At 43.2% G+C, this 23,994-nt stretch overlaps 1 protein-coding gene across 1 annotated transcript in view; it reads left to right on the forward strand.

Annotated features, from left to right (window-relative positions):
- Positions 1–23,994, forward strand: part of MYO1H (myosin IH) — a 59,874-nt gene that overhangs the window by 11,760 nt on the left and 24,120 nt on the right. The window contains exons 5-15 of the mRNA XM_016924149.4: positions 627–806; positions 3,519–3,617; positions 5,454–5,567; positions 6,307–6,378; positions 7,315–7,434; positions 9,076–9,143; positions 9,482–9,587; positions 10,202–10,282; positions 11,419–11,510; positions 15,061–15,155; positions 20,466–20,512. Coding sequence (XP_016779638.2) covers positions 627–806; positions 3,519–3,617; positions 5,454–5,567; positions 6,307–6,378; positions 7,315–7,434; positions 9,076–9,143; positions 9,482–9,587; positions 10,202–10,282; positions 11,419–11,510; positions 15,061–15,155; positions 20,466–20,512 — 1,074 coding nt within the window. The remainder of the gene's footprint in view (positions 1–626; positions 807–3,518; positions 3,618–5,453; positions 5,568–6,306; positions 6,379–7,314; positions 7,435–9,075; positions 9,144–9,481; positions 9,588–10,201; positions 10,283–11,418; positions 11,511–15,060; positions 15,156–20,465; positions 20,513–23,994) is intronic.

The following is a 23,994-nucleotide window of genomic DNA, read 5'->3' on the forward strand; positions in this document are numbered from 1 at the left end:
TAAAGGCTTTCTTTTTCATTCAAGTCTTTTGCCCGTTTTTAATTGGGTTGTCAATTCTTTCCTATTGATTTGCAAGAATCTTTATATATACTGGAATAAAAATCCTTTATTGGATATATTATTGAAAATATTAATTAAGACAGTGTGATATTGACACAAGGATAGATAAAGAAGACAATGGATCAGAATAAAGTCCAGAAAGGATAGAGTTCACATGTACAGTCAGCTGATTTACAACGAAACCATCACTATGATTCAGTAGAGAAAAGATCATCTTCCAATAAATGGCACAGATCAACTGGATATCAACATGAATAAAAAGACCTTTGACCACTACCCCTCTGCATATACAAAAATTAAATAGTGAGGGATCATTATCCTAAACAATCATGCTTCTAGAAAAAGACATAGAAACTATCTTCATGATAGTTTCTTGGGGTAAGCAAAAATTTTTGTAAACAGAACCCAGGAAATACTAATGACAGAAGATTGATATGTCCAAAAAAAAGAAAGAAGATTGATCAGATCAGACTTCATTCAAACTTAGAACTTTGGGCCATCAGGAGATGCCAGGAAGAGAGTGGTTTGATTGTTGTCACTGCTGCAATTTTTGTTCTGTTTTGAAGGGCATTCCCGTAGGTGGGCATATCATCAGTTACTTGATAGAGAAGTCCCGAGTTGTCTACCAAAACGAAGGCGAGCGGAATTTCCACATCTTCTACCAGCTGCTGGCAGGTGGCGAAGAGGAGCGCCTGTCTTACCTGGGACTCGAGCGAGACCCCCAGCTGTATAAATACCTCTCACAGGTGGGAAGGACCAGCACCTGGCTTTGGTGACTCTTTGGAGCAGGGGATCAGAGGTGTTTCTACGTGCTCCTGTAGGATATTTGAGACATTCTATTACCATCCTGCTATGTGTCCTATTGGCTGATTTCTCCATATATATATATCACAAGCAATCTAATCCATCTCCTCTTATGCCTGGCAGCTATATCACCTTGGTAAAGTAACCAATGTCTAGGTAAGTGGTTCTCATCCCTGGCTGAAACTAGAATCACCTGAAGAGCCCTTTAAAAACACAAATGCCTGGGCCATACCCTCCAGAGATTCAGATTTCATTGGTCTGGGTAGGACCTGGGCATCAGAATTATTTTAAATGTCCTCCTGGTGATTTAGCGTACAGCCAAAGTGAGGAGCGCTGATCTGGATGTGATAGAAACTCACTGTCCAACTATGTCCCAAACCTATGCTATCTCATTCTGCTTTCAAACTACCTTTTTTTTTTTTTTTCTTTTTTTGGGACAGGTTCTCACTCTGTCCTCCAGGCTGGAGTGCAGTAGCATAATAATGGCTCATTGCAGCCTTGACCTCCTGGGCTCAAGCGATCCTCCCATCTCAGCCTCCCAAGTAGCTAGGACTACAGGCATGTGAGGTACCATGCCTCGCTAATTTTTGTAGTTTTTGTAGAGACAGTGTTTCTCCATGTTGTCCAGGCTGGTCTCAAACTCCTGAGCTCGAGAGATCCGCCTGCCTCAGCCTCCCAAAGTGCTGAGTTTACAGGCACGAGCCACTGTGAACTACTTTTGAAAAGATCTTTTCCCGCATTCCTGCCTTCCACCTTGACAAATGTTTGCTGCCAAATGAACACACCACCTTACAGAAATAGTTCAAGCTATTCCTATAAACAAGCCTAGAGTCTAGTGTTATAAAATGGACTGTCAGAATATAACCCTGCAATACTTGTTTTTCTGCAGCCTGCACTAGCGTCCTACAATGCCCAGATTGTAAGGCACATCTCAGCATTTGATGTCATTAACACCTTTTTAGTCCCAACATTTTTTTATTTTTCTCTTCTCACTTGGCCTGGCTTTGAATGGAGGCCACCTTGTAGAATGTAGATGAAGGCATCATTTAAGAGAGAAAATGAGGTCTTATAAAATGAATCTCATAAAACGAGGATCAACACTTTCTAGAAATCATGGAAGAAAAGAAGCCTTGATAAAAGTTCACCTTGAAAAATGAAGGCAGGCTGGGGCACGGTGGCTCACACCTGTATCCCAACACTTTGGGAGGCCAAGGCAGGAGGATCGCTTGAGTCCAGGAGTTTAAGACCGGCCTGGGCAATGTAGCAAGACCCCATCTCTAAATGTATTTTAAAAATAGAAATAAGAAAAATGAAGGTAAATAATGAAAAGAATCTCATAATCTAATTTTATACTAAGCAAACTCAACTAATTACTAGAACAAAGAATAAATCAAATGTGATGTTTTTTTCTTTTTGGAGGGCTTAATTTTCCCAACAAAGTTGTATGGTCGCATCATGATTGTATTCCCATAGCATGACCAGAAAGGGTCAATTTGTAAAAATATTTGAGGCCTCATCCATTTTCCCAAGGGCTTCTCTAACCCTTTGATAAATCCTTCTCTTTCAGAATATATCGTGTCTTTATTCCTGTAGATTTTTTTATGGCCACATTAATTCAACTAGATCTTTATACATCAGGGGCTTTGGAAATGGGTCTAGCAATTTGCCACTATTATTTTAAAACCAATTTCATGATCTCTCATGACTTTGGTAAACTTTATGGCTTCACTTTGCAGTATATTTGCACTGCTTTCAAACCAACAGGTTTTGGAGAGGGACTGATTTGCATAGACCCATCCCTTCAGGGGCAGGAGCAGATGTTGCTGGTTGTGCGGGAAGGTTTGTGAGGCTGCAAATTTTATATCGGCCACTTTAAGTTTTAGGGTACATGTGCACAACGTGCAGGTTAGTTACATATGTAAAAAAAAATTTTTATATCAGTCACTTCACTAGGAAATATTTTCATGGTATGACACATCTGATTTCCCCTATGCAATGAAGAAATCTTTTAAGAAAACAGATCTTCAGATAATTAGGAAACTAGGAACACCCTGTACCACAAAAGCAAAATAATACAAAACATTTGTCTAGAATGTTTTCTCTTTAAATCAGTCTGTTATTTAAAAGACAACTTCTGGAGTTCATGGGGAAAATCTCTGCTTGTGATCATTTTCACAAAACCTCTGTTTCTCTAAATGCTAACCTTTTGTTTCCTTGCGGGAAAGGCTTCTTTCGTCTAGTCCTGCAGTGAAATTTTTGTTGGCAATCTCTAAGTGAGTCAGGAGTTTCTGATTTTAAGCACTTTAATATTCCTGCATATTTCAGCAGATATTTCTTGAGACAAACAGCTTCAATTTATTTAGCAAAAATGATAAGAAAACTATGTTTAAAAACACATACAAAAAGATATACCACTTACATGTAACTTGGAATGTTTTCCCAGAACAGAGATTTTTAAACAAAATTCCAAATAAATTTGAAAAAAAGCAACAGTTGTCAGATCATTACATGCTAGACAATTAGAGTAAAACCTATTTTTGATTCACAATTCAGTACATTATATAGGACTAGCTTTTGCATCTTCAGAGAGGAATAGACATGCTTAATTGCCCCTATAAAAATGACATTAAGTGACTCAAACTTTTTGTCAACAGGGTCATTGTGCCAAAGAGTCATCCATTAGTGACAAGAATGACTGGAAAACTGTTTCCAACGCCTTTTCTGTCATTGATTTTACGGAAGCTGACCTCGAGGTATGTGCTTTTGCAGCAGAACTGATAGTTCCCCCTGGGACTGAGGAAACATTCCTAATTTTTTGGTGTTTGCAGAATACAGTGGCCAGATTCAACAGATAAAAATACAGGATGCAGCTGGGTGTGGTGGCGCACACCTGTAATTCCAGCATTTTGGGAGGACAAGGCGGGCGGATCACTTGAGGTCAGGTGTTTAAGACCAGCCTGGCCAACATGGTGAAACCCTGTCTCTACTAAAAAAAAGTACAAAAATTAACCAGGCGCGGTGGCAGGCACCTGTAATCCCAGCTGCTCCGGAGACGGAGGCAGGAGAATCGCTTGAATCCGGGAGGCGGAGGTTGCAGTGAGCCGAGATTGTGCCACTGCACTCCAGCCTGGGTGACAGAGTGAGACTGCATCTCAAAAAAACAAAAACAAAAGCAAAAATACAGGATGCCCAGTTACATATGAATTTCAGATAAACAGTGAAGAATCTTTTAGTATAATCATGTTCCAATTATTGCATGTGGGCAAACTTATACTAAAAAATTAATGTAAGTTTGAAATTCAAATATTAACTGTGGGTTCTTTTATCTGGCAACTCTAAGTTTTCCTAATATTGTGTGCAAGGAGGAAGAGTCAGTTTTTTTCCTCCTGTAAAGTAAGTCCAGTCTCAACAATTTACATGCCATAGAATTACAAGATTCTCATTTATTGAGGCTTCTGTTTTGGTACGAACTAGAACAAATTGTAGAATTTATAAACACTTCGTTTTTACATCTTTTTGTCTTTTTTTTTTCATTTTGATTGTTAAACTATCAGTCTTTCAAGGGCCAGAATGTAATTTAAAAACATCTATATTTGAAGCCAGGTGCAGTGGCTCACACCTGTAATCCTGATGCTTTGGGAGGCTGAGGTGGAGAAATCACTTGAGACTAGCAGTTTGAGACTAGCCTGGGGAACATAGTGAGACCCTGCCTCTACGAAAAAATTTTAAAAATTAGCTAGGCATGGTGGTGCATGCCTGTAGTCCCAGCCACTCAGGAGGCTGACGTGGGAGGATCGCTTGAGCCCAGGAGGTTGAGGCTGTAGTGAGCTATGATGGCACCATTGCATTCCAGCCTGGGTGACAGAGCAAGACCCTGTCTCTTAAAAAAAAAGGATAGATGGATGGATAGATAGATAGATAATGGTATTTGAAAATTAAGTGGGTTCATTAGTGAGGTTTATTTTAGAAAGTATTTTATAAATTTTTTTTTTCCTCTTTTGAGACAGTCTTGCTCTGTCGCCAGGCAGGAGTGCAATGGCGCTATCTTGGCTCACTGCAACCTCCGCCTCCCGGGTTCAAGCAATTCTACTGCCTCAGTCTCCCAAGCAGCTGGGACTACAGGCACATGCCACCACGCCCAGCTAATTTTTGTGTTTTTAGTAGAGATAGGGTTTCACCATGTTGGCCAGATGGTCTCGATCTCTTGACTTCAGGTGATCCGCCCACCTTGGCCTCCCAAAGTGCTGGGATTACAGGCGTGAGCCACTGCGCCCGGCCATAAAATATTTTATAAAAGTGGTTTATTTTATGAAAAATCCATTTATGTATTTGTTGTTGTTATATGAAAATAAAGTGTTTCGTGCTGGACACTGAGTGAGGCTGTTTCCCTCTTCCCTTAGCACCTGAAGTGAATAACAGGGCTGATTTCTGAGGAAGGAGGAGGGCTTGTTTCTGTGAGCTCAGGTGTGGAATTGGGATGGGGCATTTTTCCTTCAGGTGTCTCCACTAATGACATGTATCAATTAGGCAGTCACCGTTCTGTTTCCCTGTCCTGATCTCCTGTCTCTGAACACTTCCCATGTTCCCAGAATCTCTTTGGAATTATTGCCAGCGTCTTACACCTGGGGAACATTGGTTTTGAAGAAGACGACCAAGGCTGTGCCACTATCCCAGACACCCACGAGATCAAGTGGATAGCCAAGGTGATGTTCCTCTTTTGGAGAGGACAGAAGGAGGGGGAGGGGTGGGAGAGAAGAGTGAGGCAGCTGGGTGCCCACAGTTAGGCCCAAATATCTGGTGCCATGCTGTTTTGGCTGATACTGGTTAGGAGGTTTAAAGAGTGGGGGTTTGAAGGAGAGGGCGGGAGTAAAAGCCAGTTGGTTGAGGGAGCTATTGTGGCCTGTTTTGTAATAACGCACAATGATCAGTCTGGGCAGATAACCCTGGGCCTGGATACTCTATGAACTCTTTATAAGTTAGTGAGTAGGCCGGGCGCAATGGCTCATGCCTGTGATCCCAGTGCTTTGGGAGGCCAAGGTAGGAGGATCGCTTGAGGCCAGAAATTCAAGGCTGCAGTGAGCCATGATCATGCCACTGCACTCCAGCCTGGGCAATGTAGTGAGACCCTATCTCTAAAAAAAAAAAAAAAAAAAATTAGCTATGAATGGTGGCACACACCTGTAGTCCCAGCTACTCAGGAGGCTAAGGTGGGAGGATCACTTCAGCCCGGGAGGTGGAGGTTGCAGTGAGCTGAGATCGTGCCACTGCACTCCAGCCTGGGTGACAGAGTGAGACCTTGTCTGAAAAAAAGTTACAATGAGCTATGATTGTGCCACCACATTCCCACCTGGGCAACAGAGCCATACCTTGTCTCTCAAAAAATAATAAAAAGCAAGTAAAACTGCGTCACTGAATAGCATTTTGGATTTCTTTTACATGCAGCTCCTGGGGGTCCACCCATCAGTCCTTCTGGAAGCTCTCACCCACAGAAAAATTGAAGCCAAAACTGAGGAGGTAAAAATGGCTCTAGGTGGAAATGTGCCAGCCCTCCCTGCTGCTGCTGCCTCCCTCGATAACAGCAGGGTGGTGGCCTCAGGGGAGGCCAAACCTTTGATCGTAGCTCACCAGGCCCTGCGTGGTCCAGCTCCTGTGGGGTGTCCTGCCTCATCTTCCCCCATCACCATCACCACCACCACACCAATGCTAGCAATCCACGCCTCATACTGTCTATGTCCTCCCTCCACAGGAGTCTTTGCACATGCTATTCCTTCTGCTGGAACACTGTTCCCGATGCTTTATCTAGTTAACTCCTCTTCATCCTTCATTTCCTGGGGGTCACTTCCTCAAGGAGCCTTCTCTGATCCTCCCACCTCTACCTCAAAGCACCATATGTATCTCCTTGTAGCCCTTTCAACATGACTGTGATTCTTTGAATGTCTCTCCATCCCTCCCTACCCTCAAATGAACTGTGTGCCCATGAAGGTCAGGACTGTGTGTCTGGGTTACAGCTGTATCTCGGCAGCCCAGCACAGTGCCTGGCACACATGGGCACTCAAGAAAGAGCCATCATATGAACCAAAGACAAGAGTAGCATCTTCCCAGCATGTATCCTTTGCCAGTCATCATTAAACACTAGTTCAAGACTGTGTGTGGTGGCTTATACCTGTATTCACTTTAGGAGGCTGCAGTGGGAGGATTGCTTGAGCCCAGGAGTTCAAGACCAGCCTGGGCAACATGGCTAGACCACATTTCTACAAAAAAAAAAAAAAAAAAAAAAAAAGCGAGGCATGGTGGTGGGCACCTGTAGTCCCAGCTACTGCATTCCAGGCTGGGCAGCAGAGCGAGACCCTGTCTCATTATTTTATTTTTTTTAAGAAAAAAAGACTTCTTTGAACACTCTGGGGGCTTCTTTTTTCCACCTATAATGATGCACCTTGTCATTCTTTTCAGGTGATCTGCCCGTTGACACTAGAACTCTCTGTCTACGCTAGAGATGCAATGGCAAAGGCTGTTTATGGACGAACGTTTACTTGGCTGGTCAACAAAATCAATTCCTCCTTAGTTAACAAGGTTGGTCAACGCATTTTGGATCCCTTGCTCTCGCTCACATGGTGATGTTTTATAATCATCATCGTTTCTTTAAAGAATTTGGGAGGGAGAATGAACTGTGGGCGCCTCATGGGCAGAGATGGTGTCTTTCCCTATTCACATTTCCCGTGTCTAGCATACAGTATGAATGCATGCCGAATGACTTATACAATGTGTCCCAAAGCATGCTGTGCATAGTGCTTGTGGTATGCCAGATAGCTTCAAGTGTACACAGAAACTTTTTATTTTTTATTTTTATTTTTAGAGACAAGATCTTGCTCTGTCACTCAGGCTGGAGTGCAGTGGTGCAATCATAACTTGCAACTTCCAGCTTCTGGGCTTAAGCAATTCTCCTACCTCAGCCTCCCAAATAGCTGGAACTACAGTTGCATACCACCATGCCCTGCTAATTTAAAAAAAAAATTTTGTAGAGATGAGGTCTTGCTATGTTGTCCAGGCTGGTCTCAAACTCCCAGGCTCAAGCCATCTTCCCACTGCTGCCTTCCTAAGTGCTGGGATTACAGGCATGAACCACCACAAATCTTTAAATTTCAACAGTAATATATTCACCTGACATTTTAAAAATTTCAACAGAAGCATATTTTAACATATTTAAGAAAAAATATAGCCCTTGAAACTCATGCTTCAGTCACGTTTCCTTTTCAAGTGGAATTATTTAAATAAAAAAGGGATTTAATAATCCAAGCTAAAAATTAAGAAATGATACATGGATGGGGAGGGGATATGTGGATGTGACAAAATTCATGGAGGTAGGACACAAAAGATGATTTTGGAGGCAGTGACTTAGGACACTCATACAGAGTATTTAATTGTGTCCCTTTAAAACTAAATAAATAAATTATCTCTTTTTTTTTTTTTTTTTTTGAGATGGAGTCCCACTTTGTCGTTCAGGCTGAAGTGCAGTGGCACAATCTTGGCTCACTGCAGCCTCCACCTCTGGGGTTCAAGCGATTCTTGTGCCTCAACCTCCCAAGTAGTGGGATTACAGGTGCATGCCACCATGCCTGGCTAATTTTTGTAATTTTTTAGTAGAAATGGGGTTTCGCCATGTTGGCCAGGCTGGTCTCAAACTCCTGGCCACAAGTGATCCGCCAGCTTCAGCCTCCCAAAGTGCTGGGATTGCAGGTGTGAGCCACCACACCTGGCCTGAAATAAATACATCATCTTTAAATACCCACCCTGGCCTGAGGGTACCTGGTCCTCTTACTTGGATAGGCATCTTCTTGTCTGTCTATAGGTCCTTTTCTCCTTCTCCTCCTTCTTCTCCTTCTTCTTTTTCTTCTTCTTCTTCTTTTTTTTTGTTTTTTTTTTTTTTTTTTGATTGTACACGGGCTTGGGAGGCTGAGGACACCTGAAGCAAAGAAGTGAATCCGAAGGGGAAGGTCTGACTACACAGGTGATGGCTATGGAAGCTGCAGTGGGATCTGAGCAGGCAGGAGCAGCAGGCTGGGGAAATTACTTCCACCCAAAGATTTTCCGCATTGTTGGAGACAGAGGACATATGAGCTTTAGCGCCAAGTCCCAGTTTAGGGGAGCAGCAACAGTTCTGAGTAGCACAAAGGAAAAGACCTAACTATGAATGGGGTGTGTTATTTTGACCAGGATTTCACCGGGAAAACTGTAATTGGATTACTGGACATCTATGGGTTTGAAGTCTTTGACAAGAATGGGTATGTTTTGTCATTACCTACCTACCTGTCTTTTGCCCTTTTTTAAGATTTCAGTCGAGATTTAAATCTTTCGCTAATGTTACTAGATTGATTTCCCTGTCCCCAGAAAGTCTCTAGATTTACATAGTTTCTAACTCACAGACCATCCTAGATGTGGACTAACCATAAAAATGCAAATATATTTTCACTTGACTCTTATGATCTGTTTAGTAAATTATTTTATTAATGAGGACTTTGCTTTTTCTTTATTAAAAAGCATCCCTAAAAAGAATATAATTTGTTTAAAAAAATTGTTCTCTTCATATAACTTTAGTTACTTAAATCTTTTGTATCTCTAGTTTTGAACAGTTCTGTATAAATTACTGCAATGAGAAACTCCAGCAACTGTTAATTGAGAGGACTCTAAAAGCAGAACAGGCAGAATATGAAATGGAAGGCATAGAGGTAAACATTTTGATGTTTTCTTCTCATCTGATTTCTTAATCTAGCTAAAGATTTCTTTTTTTAATTTAATTAATTTTTTTTTTTTTGAGACAAGATCTCACTCTGTCGCCCAGGCTGGAGTGCAGTGGCACAATCATGGCTGGTTGCAACCTCCACCTCCTGGGCTCGAGTGATCCTCCTGCCTCAGCCTCCTAAGTAGCTGGGATCACAGGCACATGCCACCATGCCTGGCTAATTGTTTTATTTTTTGTAGAGACAGGGTCTCTCTATGTTGCCCAGGCTGGTCTCGAACTCCTGGACTCAAGTGATCTTCCTGCCTCAACCTCCCAAAGTACTGGGATTACAGGTGTGAGCCACTGTGCCCAACCACTAAAGACATTTAACTGAAGTATTATTTCATTGGAGATTTTCCTGATTAGTACTGAGGAATAATTTTTAGGCCTTCTCTGCTTATTTCCTGGGAAATTATTTTGATATTCAGAAAATATAATTTGTTTAAGGTTGAATATAAAAACTAGATTTTGAAAAAAGATGTTTTAGAAAACCAATTTAAAACCAACTTTGATGCTCATCTAAATATTTCTTGGAGAATTCATTCCTCTTTGTCATTTTAGTGGGAGCCAATTAAATATTTCAACAACAAGATCATCTGTGATTTGGTAGAAGAGAGACATAAAGGAATCATATCCATTCTGGTGAGAAAAATGAATGTTGCATTAGAGCTATTCACCCGGCACTTACAACTCTTGGAAGAACTTTTTCCCAGGCTTAAAAAGGGTTGAGCCAGGCCAGGCACGGTGGCTCACGCCTGTAATCCCAACACTTTGGGAGGCCGAGGTGGGTGGATCACCTGAGGTCAGGAGTTAGAAAGCAGCCTGAACAATATGGTGTAACCCTGTCTCTACTAAAAATACAAAAATTAGCTGGGCATGATGGCATGTGCCTGTAGTCCCAGCTACTTGGGAGGCTGAAACAGGAGAATTGCTTGAACCCCGGAGGCAGAGGTTGCAGTGAGCTGAGATCACACCACTGCGCTCCAGCCTGGGCGACAGAGGGAGACTCCATCTCAAAAAATAAAAATAAAAATAAAAAAAGGGTTGAGCCAGGGTGGTCTCTAACTCCTGGGCTCAAGCAGTCCTCCCACATCAGCCTCCTGAGTAGCTGGGACTACAGAGGTATACCACCACACCTGGCTAAATTTTAAAATTTTTGTAGAGACAGGGTTTCACCATGTGCCTGTGCTGGTCTCGAACTCCTGGGCTCAAGACATCCTCCCACCTTGGCCTATCAAAATGCCAGGATTATAGGTGTGAACCACTTCACCCAACCACACCTGTAATTTTTAAGATGCCAACTAAATGGTATCATTCTTGAGGACGAAAAATAGGAAATAGAAAAATGAACTTAAGAAATATAAAAGCTTCGACTTAACTGGTTTTATACCTTTCTTTCCATGAGGGCTTTTCTTCTACAACAAGAGTCTGTACACATGGTAATCATGGTCAGTGATGACTGGTTTAGAGAAAACGAGGTTGGCATTAAGCTGGTCATAGTAGCTGTGGAGTATCCTTGGGAAGACTTTGAGTCAGATGGTCGGAGTGTTGCCTTTTCATGGGATATTCAGGCCCTCTGGTTTCATGGTCCCCTTATCAAATCTTAGAAGCCAAACACATGGATTAAGCCCCTTTCTTCCCCCAGAATGTTCACCTGCACTTACATGAATTGACAGTCTTTTAGTCCAGTACTTTCTGTTCCAGCTGGTGAAAGCATTTAAACTTGGCATTGATGGAGTGTGGTGCTGTGGATTGAGGCTTCTCTTTTTCTTTTGAAGGATGAAGAATGCATTCGGCCTGGTCCTGCTACAGACTTGAGTTTCCTGGAGAAATTGGAAGAGAAAGTGGGCAAACATGCACACTTCGAAACGTACATACTTGATTTGACCAGATTTTGCATGGGGGAAGATGATTGTGTCTCCATTTTCTTTAGTATTTGGATAATGTTCTTCAAGAGAACAACTACTTCATACATAAAAATATCTTTATGTATACCACTCATAGATGTGCCAGCCCTTTGTTAGTAGAAATTAAACCTAAATGAATTATAATTTTTTTTTTTGAGACATGGTCTCAGTCTGTCACCTAGGCTGGAGTGCAGTAGCGTGATCACAGCTCACTGCAGCCTCAACCTCCCAGGCTCAAGTGATCCTCCAACCTCAGCCTCCCAAGAAGCCAGGACTACAAACATACACCACAATGCCTGGCTAATTTTTATATTTTTTGTAAAGACAGGGTTTCACCCTGTTGCCCAGGCTGGTCTGGAACTCCTGGCTTCAAGCGATCTACCCATCTTGGCCTCCCAAAGTGCTGGGATTACTGCTGTGAGCCATCGCGCCCAGACACAAGTATGATTTTTTAAAAAGATTTTATATCTTCCTTTATTCAGTGATCAATATATTTTGGACACGTCTATGTACATGAAATAATCTTTTCAAAAATTCAGGTATAAAATACAGTGATATGTGTAGATCTGAAATGTACAACCTGATAAATTTTTGTATTTGTATGTGCCTGTGTAACCACCATGGGGATCAGATATAGAGTACCACATCCCACAAGATCAACTAGACATTTAACTTAGTGTTTGAGGTAAGGAGGAGAGAATTTAAGAGCATATGCTGGAGTCATTAAGACCTGGTTTGTTTGCTTGTTTCTTTTTTGTTTTTTTGTTTTGTTTTGTTTTGTTTGAGATGGAGTCTCACTCTGTTGCCCAGGCTGGAGTGCAGTTGTGCAATCTCTGCTCACTACAACCTCCGCCTCCTAGGTTCAAACGATTCTCCTGCCTCAGCCTCCCAAGTAGCTGGGATTACAAGCACTTGCCACCACGCCCGGCTAATTTGTTGTTGTTGTTGTTGTTATTATTATTTGAGGCAGAGTCTTGCTCTGTTGCCCAGGCTGAGTGTAGTAGGGCGATCTCGGCTCACTGCAACCTCCACCTCCCGGGTTCAAGTGATTCTGCTTCAGCCTCACAAGTAGCTGGGACTACAGGTGTGCGCCATCACGCCTGGCTATTTTTTTGTATTTTTAGTAGAGATGGGGTTTCACCATGTTAGCCAGGGTGGTCTCGAACTCCTGACCTCAAGTGATCTGCCCACCTCAGTCTCCCAAAGTGCTGGGATTACAAAAATGAGCCACTGTGCCTGGCCCCAAGACCAAATGAATGCTCCTGCATTTGTGTTTTCCCTGCTACAAGATGGGGTTATTAACATACCTACCATCCAATTTTGTAAATGATGCCATAAATTGCCTAGTGCAATCTCTGGCCATGGTAAAGACTTAGTAAATGGTGGTGGCTTTCTCAGACCTGCTGTAGAATACTGAAAGGATAATTAAATGAAATTGCAAAGGATAAGTACATGAAATTGCATAGTGAATCAAGAATGGAAAAATAAATTGGGGTACATTCACAAATGGAATAATATATCACTGTGCAATGAATAATCTATAACTGCATGCAATGATGTAAGTAAATTACACAAATGAGTACATACTGTGTCAGACACAAAAGAGTATACATACTGTGGCCGAGCGTGCTGGTTCATGCCTATAATCCCAGCACTTTGAGAGGCCGAGGCAGGTGGATCACCTGAGGTCAAGAGTTCAAGACCTGCCTGACCAACATGGTGAAACCCTGTCTCTACTAAAAATACAAAAATTAGCCAGGTATGGTGGTACACACCTGTAGTTCCAGCTACTCGGGAGGCTGAGGCAGGAGAATCGCTTGAACCTGGGAGGTAGAGGTTGCAGTGAGCCGAGATTGCGCCACTGCACTCCAGCCTGGGCAACAGAGCAAGACTCCATCTCAAAGAGGAAAAAAAGGACTACATTCTATATAATTCCATTGCAATGCAATGCATACAACTGGGTAAAAATTCACTTATGCTGCTACATGTCTGGTTGCGACTGGAAAGGGCTCAAAGTGGGGGTTCTCAGGGACTGGTAATGAATGCTCTGCTTCTTAATCTGGGTGCTGGTTGCACAGGCATATTGTTTTCAAAAATTCATTGAGCCGTACACTTAGAATATATGTGTGCTGTCAATATATATGACAGATTTAAGTAAAAGTCATTTAAAAAAATCAAGAATCTGGCCAGGCACAGTGGCTCACACCTGTAATCCCAGCTCTTTGGGAGACCAAGACGGGTGGATAATCTGAGGTCAGGAGTTCAAGACCAGCCTGGCCAACATGGTGAAACCCCATCTCCACTAAAAATCCAAAAAATTAGCCAGGCGTGGTGGCTTACGCCTGTAATCCCAGCTACTCGGGAGGCTGAGGCAGGAGAATCGTTTGAACTCAGGAGGTGGAGGTTGCAGTGAGCCGAGATCACACCACTGCACTCCCGCCTGGGAGACAGAGTGAGACTCCATCTCAAAAAAAAAAAAAAAAAAAAAGAAAGAAAAAAAAAAATCAAGAATCTGTAGAAACTGAAAACTGATGTTTTATGAGTATTTTAGTCTCTCAACATCATAAAAATGTAAAATATAAAATTGTTCTTTGTTACATCACCTAGAAAAACAAAAGTTAATTTATTATGCAAATACATGTGTTTCTGTGGCTCAGTTCTATACTTTTATTTCTCAGCATTTATGGGAAGAAAGGATCTAATTTTATTTTTTTATTTTTTGAGATAAGGTCTCACTCTGTTGCACAGGCTGGAGTCTAGTGGTATAATTATAACTCACTGCAGCCTCAAATTCCTGGGCTCAAGCAATCCTCCCACCTCAGCCTCCTGAGTAGCTGGGACTACAAGGCGCGTGCTACCACTCCCAGCTAATTTTTTGTATTTTTTTTTAAAGACAGGGTCTTGCTGTGTTGCCCAGACTAATCTCAAACTCCTGGCCTTAAACGATCCTCCCGCCTCAGCCTCCCAAAGTGCTAGGATTATAGGTGTGAGCCACCATGCCCGGCCAAAGGATCTAATTTTAAAGAAATCTTGGTCTATGGCCAGAAAATAAGTAACAAAACTTCCTGGGAGCCTCCCTGTGTGGTGGCTTTCAATGTGGACCTAACTGATTGAAGACGTCTCTCTCTCTCTTTGCTTCAGTTATTGGTGCCATTTTGTCTCAGTGAAGTAGAAAGTTCAACTCATGGGCCAGGCACGGTGGCTTAGGCCTGTAATCCCAGCACTTTGGTAGGCTGAGGCAGGCAGATCACGAGGTCAGGAGTTCGAGACCAGCCTGACCAACATGGTGAAACCCCATCTCTACTAAAAATACAAAAATTAGCCGGGTGTGGTGGCACCTGCCTGTAATCTCAGCTACTCCAGAGGCTGAGGCAGGAGAATCGCTTAAACCCAGGGGGTCGGAGGTTGCGGTGAGCCAAGATTGTGCCACTGCACTCCAGCTTGGGCAACAGAGCAAGACGCCATCTCAGAAAAGAAAAGAAAGTTCAACTCGTGTCTATTTCTGTCTCGTAGCCGTAAGCTGGCTGGTCCAAAGGGCCGAAAGAGGATTGGCTGGATGGAGTTCCGACTTCTCCACTATGCAGGAGAGGTCACATACTGCACCAAGGGTGAGTGGCCGTGGGGTACAGGTGACAGCCATGTATGTGCCCAGCCTGGTGTCTTACAATAAGCTCCGAGTCCATGCAGGAAATGGTGCACAGCCATCCCAAACGTTCCCTAACCTCGCATTCAAGCCATTTGAAAAAGTCTTTCTAATTGTATTGTATTTATTATTTTTGTAAATAACCACTTTATTGAGATGCAATTCACATATCATCCATTTACCCCATTTTAAAATGTACAATTCAGTAGTTTTTAGTATTAATATATTCAGAGTTGTGAAAACATTACCACCATTCATTTTATTTTATTTTATTTTATTTTTTTTCTTTTGAGAGAGAGTCTCGCTCTGTTGCCCAGGCTGGAGTGCAGTGGCTCAATCTCAGCTCACTGCAACCTCTGCCTCCCAGGTTCAAGCCATTCTCCTGCCTCAGCCTCCCAAGTAACTGGGATTACAGGTGCCCACCACCACGACCAGCTAACTTTTTTGTTTGTTCGTTTTTGCCATGTTGGCCAGGCTGGTCTGGAACTCCTGAGGCCCACCTCAGCCTCCCAAAGTGCTGGGATTACAGGTGTGAGCCACCATGCCTGGCTACCACCATTCATTTTAGAACATTTTATCACCCCCAAATCCTGTACCCATTAGCAGGCACTCTCTGTTTCCCTCTAACCCCACCCCTTCCCCTATAGCTCAAGGCAACTAGCTGATCTACCTTCCCTCTCTATAGATTTGACTGTTGTTGTTGTTGTTGTTGTTTTTTGACATTTTTTATAACTGGAATCATGCAACGTGTGACCTTTTGTGTCTGGTTTCTTTCACTTAATTTTGTCAGGGTTCATCCATGCTTTCATTCCTTTTTATTGCCAAATAATATCCCATGATGTGGATATGCCACATTTTGTTCATGCATTCATCAATAACTCATGGTAGGCACTTGGGTTGTTTATACCTTCTAACTATTATAAAGCTACCATGAATATGTCGGTATGAGTTTTAGTATGGGCATAAGTTTTCATTTTTCTTATATATATACCTAGGAATGGAATTATTAGATTAGATATGGTAACTCAGCCGGGTGTGATGGCTCACGCCTGTAATCCAACACTTTGGGAAGCCAAGGGGAGCAGATCACCTGAGGTCAGGAGTTTGAGACCAGCCTGGCCAAGATAGTGAAGGCCCATCTCTACTAAAAATACAAAAATTATGTTAAAAATACAAAATTAGCCGGGCGTGGTGGCACATGCCTGTAATCCCAGCTACTAGGGAGGGTGAGGCAGGAGAATCGCTTGAACCTGGGAGGCAGAGGTTGCGGTGAGTTGAGATCGCACCATTGCACTCCAGCCTGGGCAACAAGAGCAAAACTCCATCTCAAAAAAAAAAATTTAGCCGGGCGTGGTGGTGGACGCCTGTAGTCCCAGCTACTTGGGAGGCCGAGGCAGGAGAATTGCTTGAACCCGGGAGGCAGAGGTTGCAGTGAGCTGAGATTGTGCTGCTGCATTCCAGCCTGGGTGACAGAGCAAGACTTCATCTCAAAATAAAAAATATATATGTTAACTCTATGCTTAACCTTTTGAGGAATTGCCAGGTCATTTTCCAAAGCAGCTGCACCATTTTACATTTCCACCAGCAGTATATGAGGGGTTCCAATATCTCCACAGCCTCACCCACACTTGCGTTATATCATTCTATATATCTGTTATGTTCTATATGTGATGTTCTGCTCTGTCTCCCAGGCTGGAGTGCAGTGGCATGATCTCGGCTCACTGCAAGCTCCGCCTCCTGGGTTCACGCCATTCTCCTGCCTCAGCCTCCCAAGTAGCTGCAACTACAGGCACCCGCCACCACACCTGGATAATTTTTTGCATTTTTAGTAGAGACGGGGTTTCACCGTGTTAGCCAGGATGGTCTCGATCTACCGACCTCGTGATGCACCCACCTTGGCCTCCCAAAGTGCTGGGATTACAGGCATGAGCCACCATGCCCCGCCTATATGTGATGTTCTTCCAACCGTATTAGTGGGTGTGAAGTGGTATCTCATTGTGCTTTTGATTTGCATTTCTCTAATGACCTATGATATTAAACATGTTTTCACGTGCTTATTGGCTGTTTCTCTTCCTTGGAGAAATGTCTACGCAGATCTTTTGCCCATGTTTTAAGATTGGGTTTTTTTGTTTTGTTTTGTTTTGTTTTGTTTTGTTTTTTGAGACGGAGTCTCGCTCTGTCGCCCAGACTGCAGTCTGGTGGCACGATCTCGGCTCACTGCAAGCTCCGCCTCCTGGATTCATGCCATTCTCCTGCCTCAGCCTCCCGAGTAGCTGGGACTACAGGCACCCGCCACCACGCCCGGCTAATTTTTTCTATTTTGTAGTAGAGACGGGGTTTCACCTTGTTAGCCAGAATGGTCTCGATCTCCTGACCTCATGATCCACCCACCTCGGCCTCCCAAAGTGCTGGGATTACAGGTGTGAGCCACCGTGCCCGGCCTAAGATTGGGTTGTTTTTCATTATTGAGTTGTAAGAATTGTTTATATATCCTAGATACTAGATCCTGATCAGATATACAATTTGCAAATATTTTCTCCAATTCTATGAGTTGTCTTTTCATTTTTGTGATGGTGTCCTTTGAAGCACAGAAGTTTTTAGTTTTGATGAAGTCTAATTGTTCTTCATTTTCTTTAGTCACTTTTACTTTTGGTTTGAAATTAGTTTTACTTTTTTTTTTTCTTTCTTTCTTTTGAGACAAGGTCTTGCTTTGTTACCCAGGCTAAAGTGCAGTGGCGTGATCTTGACCCACTGCAACCTCTGCCTCCCGGGGTTCAAGTGATTCTCCTGCCTCAGCCTCCCGAGTAGCTGGGATTATAGATGTCCGCCACCACGCCCAACTAATTTTTGTATTTTTAGTAGAGACAGGGTTTTGTTTTGTTTTGTTTTGTTTTTTACACGGAGTCTCGCCTGTGGCCCAGGCTGGAGTGCAGTGGCAAGATCTCGGCTCACTGCAAGCTCCGCCTCCTGGGTTTGCGCCATTCTCCTGCCTCAGCCTCCCTAGTAGCTGGGACTACAGGCACCCACCACCACGCCCGGCTAGTTTTTTGTATTTTTTAGTAGAGACGGGGTTTCACCATGTTGGCCAGGATGGTCTCGATCTCCTGACCTCGTGATCCACCCGCCTCAGCCTCTCAAAGTGCTGGGATTACAGGCGTGAGCCACCGCACCCAGCATTATTTTTACTTTTAAATAAGAGTATATTTCTAAGAATCTTTTAAAAAGTAATAACACGATTAGGGTTTTTTTTTTTCTTTCAATGCAAAGTGACAAAAAGAAAAAATTTTTAAAAAGGATGAGTCTCTTTGTGCAGATAATCCCTTTATTTTTGTTTAAAGAATAAAGATAATACACATGTAGAGCTATAAACTGCTGACAGCACAGAAAGGAACAAAAGGAAAACTCAAATGCCTTTTACTCTCAGTGTCTCCTTCAGGGGGGACCACAAGAATAAACAGTTTCTTGTAACTACTTCCAGGAAAATAGAAATGTTTTCTGCATATACCTATGTGAGGATACACACACACTCATTCACTCTACCTTGATCTCACTTTTTTCCATGTGTTGGTGGGGAGTTTTCCATGTGCTGGGTGCTAGGCAGATGTGGTGGGGCGGGGGCATCGTGGATATGGAAATCTGATTCTCTTACCATCTGCTCTGAGTTTTTCTACTTCTCTGTAGCACCAGGAATTATGTCATCCTCATATTTGGGTTCTGGGATATTTCTGGTAATAATCTCATGGTATATTATTTGATTTTGGCTTTCTGTGGGGGGAGTGAAGCCAGCTTGCTTCTATGCCATCATTTTTTTTCTTAAACACTTTTGATTCATGCCTTTTTAAAATTTTTATTTAATCGTTTTTCTGGAAACAGGGTTTCACTTTGTTGCCTAGACTGGAGTACAGTGCGCAATCGTGGCTCACTGCAGTCTTGACTTCCTGGGCTCAAGCAATCCTCCTACCTCAGCTCCCCAAGTAGCTGGGACTACAGGCATGCACCACCACATGCAGCTAAGTTTTTAAAAATATTTGTGTAGAGACAGGCTAGTCTCAGACTCACTATGTTGCCCAGGCTAGTCTCAAACTCCTAGGCTCGAGAGATCCTCCCACCTCAGCCTTCCAAGCTGGGATTACAGGCATGAGACAACATACTTGGCTGCTCCCCCAACTTAAAAAAAAAAAAAATCTGGTTTTGCCTTTATAATGCCATTTACTTTCTAATGTAATTATTAACTGATTAAGTTTTAGGTAGACAGATAAGCCAAGTTTTAAACCTGGAGATGACATGTCTGTCTTTGCCTGAAGATGCTGTTGGGTACCACCAGCCATGGTGCTTGAGTTTGTTTTTTCTCAGTCATGGGGAATTTTCTCATCTATTTAGAGTCCCAGCTGGCTGTCCTTGAGGTTCAGTGTCCCCTCTGTTTCTGCATATTCAGTGTATGTGTGTTTCTTTGCTATTGGACTAGGGCAAGTGTGCAATACTTAGTGTAAAGACTATGCATATTTATACGACAGCTCATCAGAATTGAGTATAGCATTTGTGCCATGAGTTCAGTTCTGAGGACCTGGTTCTCAATGAGGGACATGTTACCCGCCCCCCGCAGGGATATGTGGCAATGTCTAGCATATTCGTCCATTCTCACATTGCCATGAAGAACTACCTGAGATTGGGTAATTTATAAAGAAAAGAGGTTTAATTAACTCAAAGTTCATCAGGCTGTGCAGGAAGCATGGCTGGGGTGGCCTCAGGAAACTTACAATCATGGTGGAAGGTGAAGGGGAAGCAGGCATGTCTAACATGCCCGGAGGAGGAGGAATAGAGTGAAGGGGGAAGTGCTACAAACTTTTAAACAACCAGATCTCCTGAGAACTATCATGAGAACAGCGAGGGGGACATCTGTCCCCATGATCCAATCACCCCCAACCAGGCCCCTCTTCCAACATTGGGGATTGCAATTTGACTTGAGATTTGGGCGAGGGCACAGACCCAAACCATATAATCTAGAAATATATTTGGTTGTCACAACTGGGGAGAGTGTTACTGGGATCTAGTGTGAATAGAGGCCAGAGATGCTTCTCAACATCCCACAATGCATGGGACAGCCCCCACCACAAAGAACGACCCAGCCCCAAATACCCATAGTGCCAAGGTTGAGAAACTATGAGCTAATCCTAAGAAATTCTTTTTCAGAATTTCCCTTTGCAATGAGTTGGGATGGAATTGTATTTTTAGGCAGAGATATTGATTCAAAAATTTTTTATTCAATGTTTTACAGGATTCTTGGAAAAAAACAATGATCTTCTTTACAGACATCTGAAAGAAGTAAGTCTGACACTTAACTGTATGTGTTTCTGATTATTTTGAAATATTACCCATGATAGTGATTTTGGTAGAATTCGCCTTCTGGATTTTTTTTTTCCATGCATCGTATTAGAACTCCAGCATGTCATGGCCAGAACAGACATTCAGGATCATCTGTGTGGACACTTCACTCAACAAACCATTCAAATGTGTATGATGCCCCCCTGGGCACCAGCTCTGGAGGTCATCAGTGAACAAGATGGAGCTCTTGTTCTTGTGGGGCTTACGGTCAGGAGTTGGGGAAGCAGATAATAAATATATACACAAATAAGTTATCCATTAGTGAGAAGTGCTGCGAAGAGAATAAACAAGGAACTGTGATTGAAGGGGACATTTTTAATTTAGGTGATTAGAGAAAACACCCCTTGGAGGTGACTTTGAACTAAAACCTGAATGAGAATGATTTGGGCCATAGAAGGATCAGAAGTTATTCCAGGTAGCGAGACCAGCATGTGCAAAGGTCCTGTGGTCTGGACAAGGGGAAACGTTAGGAGAGGCGGCTGAGAGCTTAGCAGGGGCAGGTCCACAGGGGAAGTAGAGATTTCATTCTGGTGTTATGAGAATATACTGGGGTGACATGATCTGAGGACGAGGAAGCTGAGACCCAGACAGGTCACAGCTTGCACAAGGCCACATCATGAGGTGGGGGCTGGAGATGGTATTCGCCCCCAGGGTTGCCGACGAAATTCCCAATCTCTTTGCCTTTCCATATATCTCATCAATCTGAGAAGTGTTGCTGCTGCTGCTGCTGCTGTTGTTTTTGAGACAGGGTCTCGCTCTGTCACCCAGGCTGGAGTGCAGTGACGTCATCATTGCCCACTGCAGCCTCAACCTCCTGGGCTCAAGTGATCCTCCTGCCTCAGTCTGAGTAGCTAGGACTTCAGACACACACCACCACACCCAACTAATTTTTTTGTTTGTAGAGACAGGATCTTGCTATGACGCCTAGGCTGGTCTCGAACTCCTGGCCTCAAGTGATCCTCCCACCTCACTCTCCCAAAGCTGGGATTGCAGGCATGAGCCACTGCGCCATGCCTAAAACCTTGAGTTTTTAAGGCCCTTATTTTGTATTAAAATAGTTAACTGTTTGTGCAAAATTAGATTTTATTAGCTTGGTTTATTAAAAGCTTAACCCTAAAGGTAACATTTTCGGAGTGAGCAGGTGAACAGTCACCTCAGGAGAGTTTTTTCTGCCTTCCCAAACTTTCTCTGCCACTTCTGGGACTGCTTGTCTCAACCTTTTTGGACTCAAGGTAGACGAGCAACTCCTAACTTTGGCTCCACCAGACAGTCGCTCTCTGGGTCTGAGTCCCAGCCCAGCCCCTTCCTTGCTGGGGACCGTGTGGCAGGTTTCCCGTCAGCGAAGTGGGGCTGCTGCTGTCCGCCTCATGGAGTAGCTGTGGAGAACACGGGAGTGGACGTGTCTGGTTAACAAATGGGCGACAGCGTTTCTCTAACAGCTTCCCCTCTGGGGTCATGGCCGTCAGCTTCACAAACCAATCCACGGAGAGGACATCACATAGCAAAGAAGTCTCCAAATCTCTCCCTTCACCCACCAGGGCTGAAGCTCCCTGAACTTTTTGACTTCAGGACGGAACACTTCTCATTTGTTTCTGTACTATTGGCAGATTACTCTTCCATATCACTGTAGGTTTAGAACTGCAATGGATTAAACAACAAAAAAAATTTCAATTAAAAAAATTGGGGGGCCAGGCACAGTGGCTCATGCCTGTAATCCCAGCACTTTGAAAGTCCGAGGTGGGCGGATCGCTTGAGCCCAGGAGCTTGAACCCAGCCTGGACAACATGGTGAAACCCCATCCTTACCAAAAAAAATAAAATTAGATTAAAAAATTAGCTGGGTGTGGTGGCACACCCCTGTGGTTCTAGCTACTTGCGAGGCTGAGGTAGGGGGATTGCTTGAGCCCAGGAGGTAGAGGTTGCAGTGAGCTGTGACCGTGTCATTCATTGCACTCCAGCCTGGATGACAGAGTGAGACCCTGTCTTGAAAAAAAAGAAAAAAAAAATTTTTTTTGAGATGTGGTAAACATACGTAACAAAATTTAGCATTTTAATCATTTTATTTATTTATTATTTTTGAGACAGAGTCTCACTCTGTCACCCAGGCTAGAGTACAGTGGCATGATCTCAACTCACTGCAACCTCTGCCTCTGGGGTTCAAGCAATTCTCCTGCCTCAGCCTCCCGAGTAGCTGGGATTACAGGCATATGCCACCACACCAGGCTAATTTTTTTTTGTATTTTTAGTAAAGACGGTGTTTCACCTTGTTGGTCAGGCTGGTCTTGAACTCCTGGCCTCAGGTGATCCATCCGCCTTGGTCTCCCAATGTGCTGGGATTACAGGCGTGAGCGACCATGCTCGGCCACATTTTAATCATTTTAAAGTGTACAATTCAATAGTGTTGAGTAGATTTACATTGTTGTGCAGTTGATCTCCTGAACTCTTTTCATCTTGCAGAACTGAAACTCAGTCTCCACTAAACAACTGCTCTCTGTTCCCCCTCCCAGCAGCCACTGGAAATACTGTCTACTTTCTATGAACTTCACTCCTCTAGGGACCTTATATGAGTGGAATCAGACAGTGTTTTTCTTTTTGCAACTGGCTTATTTCACTTAGCTTATTCCACTTAGCATAGTGAGCATAATACTTATTTCACTTAGCATGGGTTTACTCGTGTTGTGGAATATGTCAGAATCATGCTTTTGAAGATGGAATAATATTCCATGTTACCTATGTAGGGAAAATATTTTTCTGGTAAAGAATTAAATATTTTAAAAAATTAAGGACTTTTGGTGATATAGATTATTTAAAAAATACACGCACAGGGGCGAAAGTCAAACAGTCCAAAAGCTAGTGCCCTGGGTCCCATGTCAGCAAGTCTGTCACCCGAGAGCCAACTGCTCTCACCTTTGTATTGTGTGTCCTTCCAGGGATCACACAGGATGTGTGTATGTGTATCTCTTTCTTTCTTTTTATTTCTCTTTGCACAATAATAGCACACTGTATGTGTGGTTTTGCGTCTTGCTTTTTTCACTTAACACCATTATCTTGGAGATCATTCTTTTTTTTCTTTTTGAGACAGGTTCTCAGTCTGTCACTCAGGCTGGAGTGCAGTGGTGCAATCAGAGTTCACTGCAGCCTCGACTTCGTGGGCTCAAGTGATCCTCCTACCTCAGCCTCCTGAGTAACTGGGACCATGGGTGCACACCACAACACCTGGCTAACTTCTTTGTAAAGATGAGGTTTTGCCATGTTGCCCAGGCTGGTCTCAAACTCTTGGGCTCAAGCCATCTTCCTGCCTTGGCCTCCCCAAGTACTGGGATTACAAGCCTGAGCCCCACCATTCCTGGCCTGGGATCATTTCTTAAAGAGCCAGTTTATTCTGAAGCAGCTGCACTGAACCAGGGACAATGTCTGAGAAAA

Source organism: Pan troglodytes, chromosome 10 (genome assembly GCF_028858775.2).
Source record: "Pan troglodytes isolate AG18354 chromosome 10, NHGRI_mPanTro3-v2.0_pri, whole genome shotgun sequence".
In the NCBI taxonomy this organism is placed as follows: Eukaryota; Metazoa; Chordata; class Mammalia; order Primates; family Hominidae; genus Pan; species Pan troglodytes.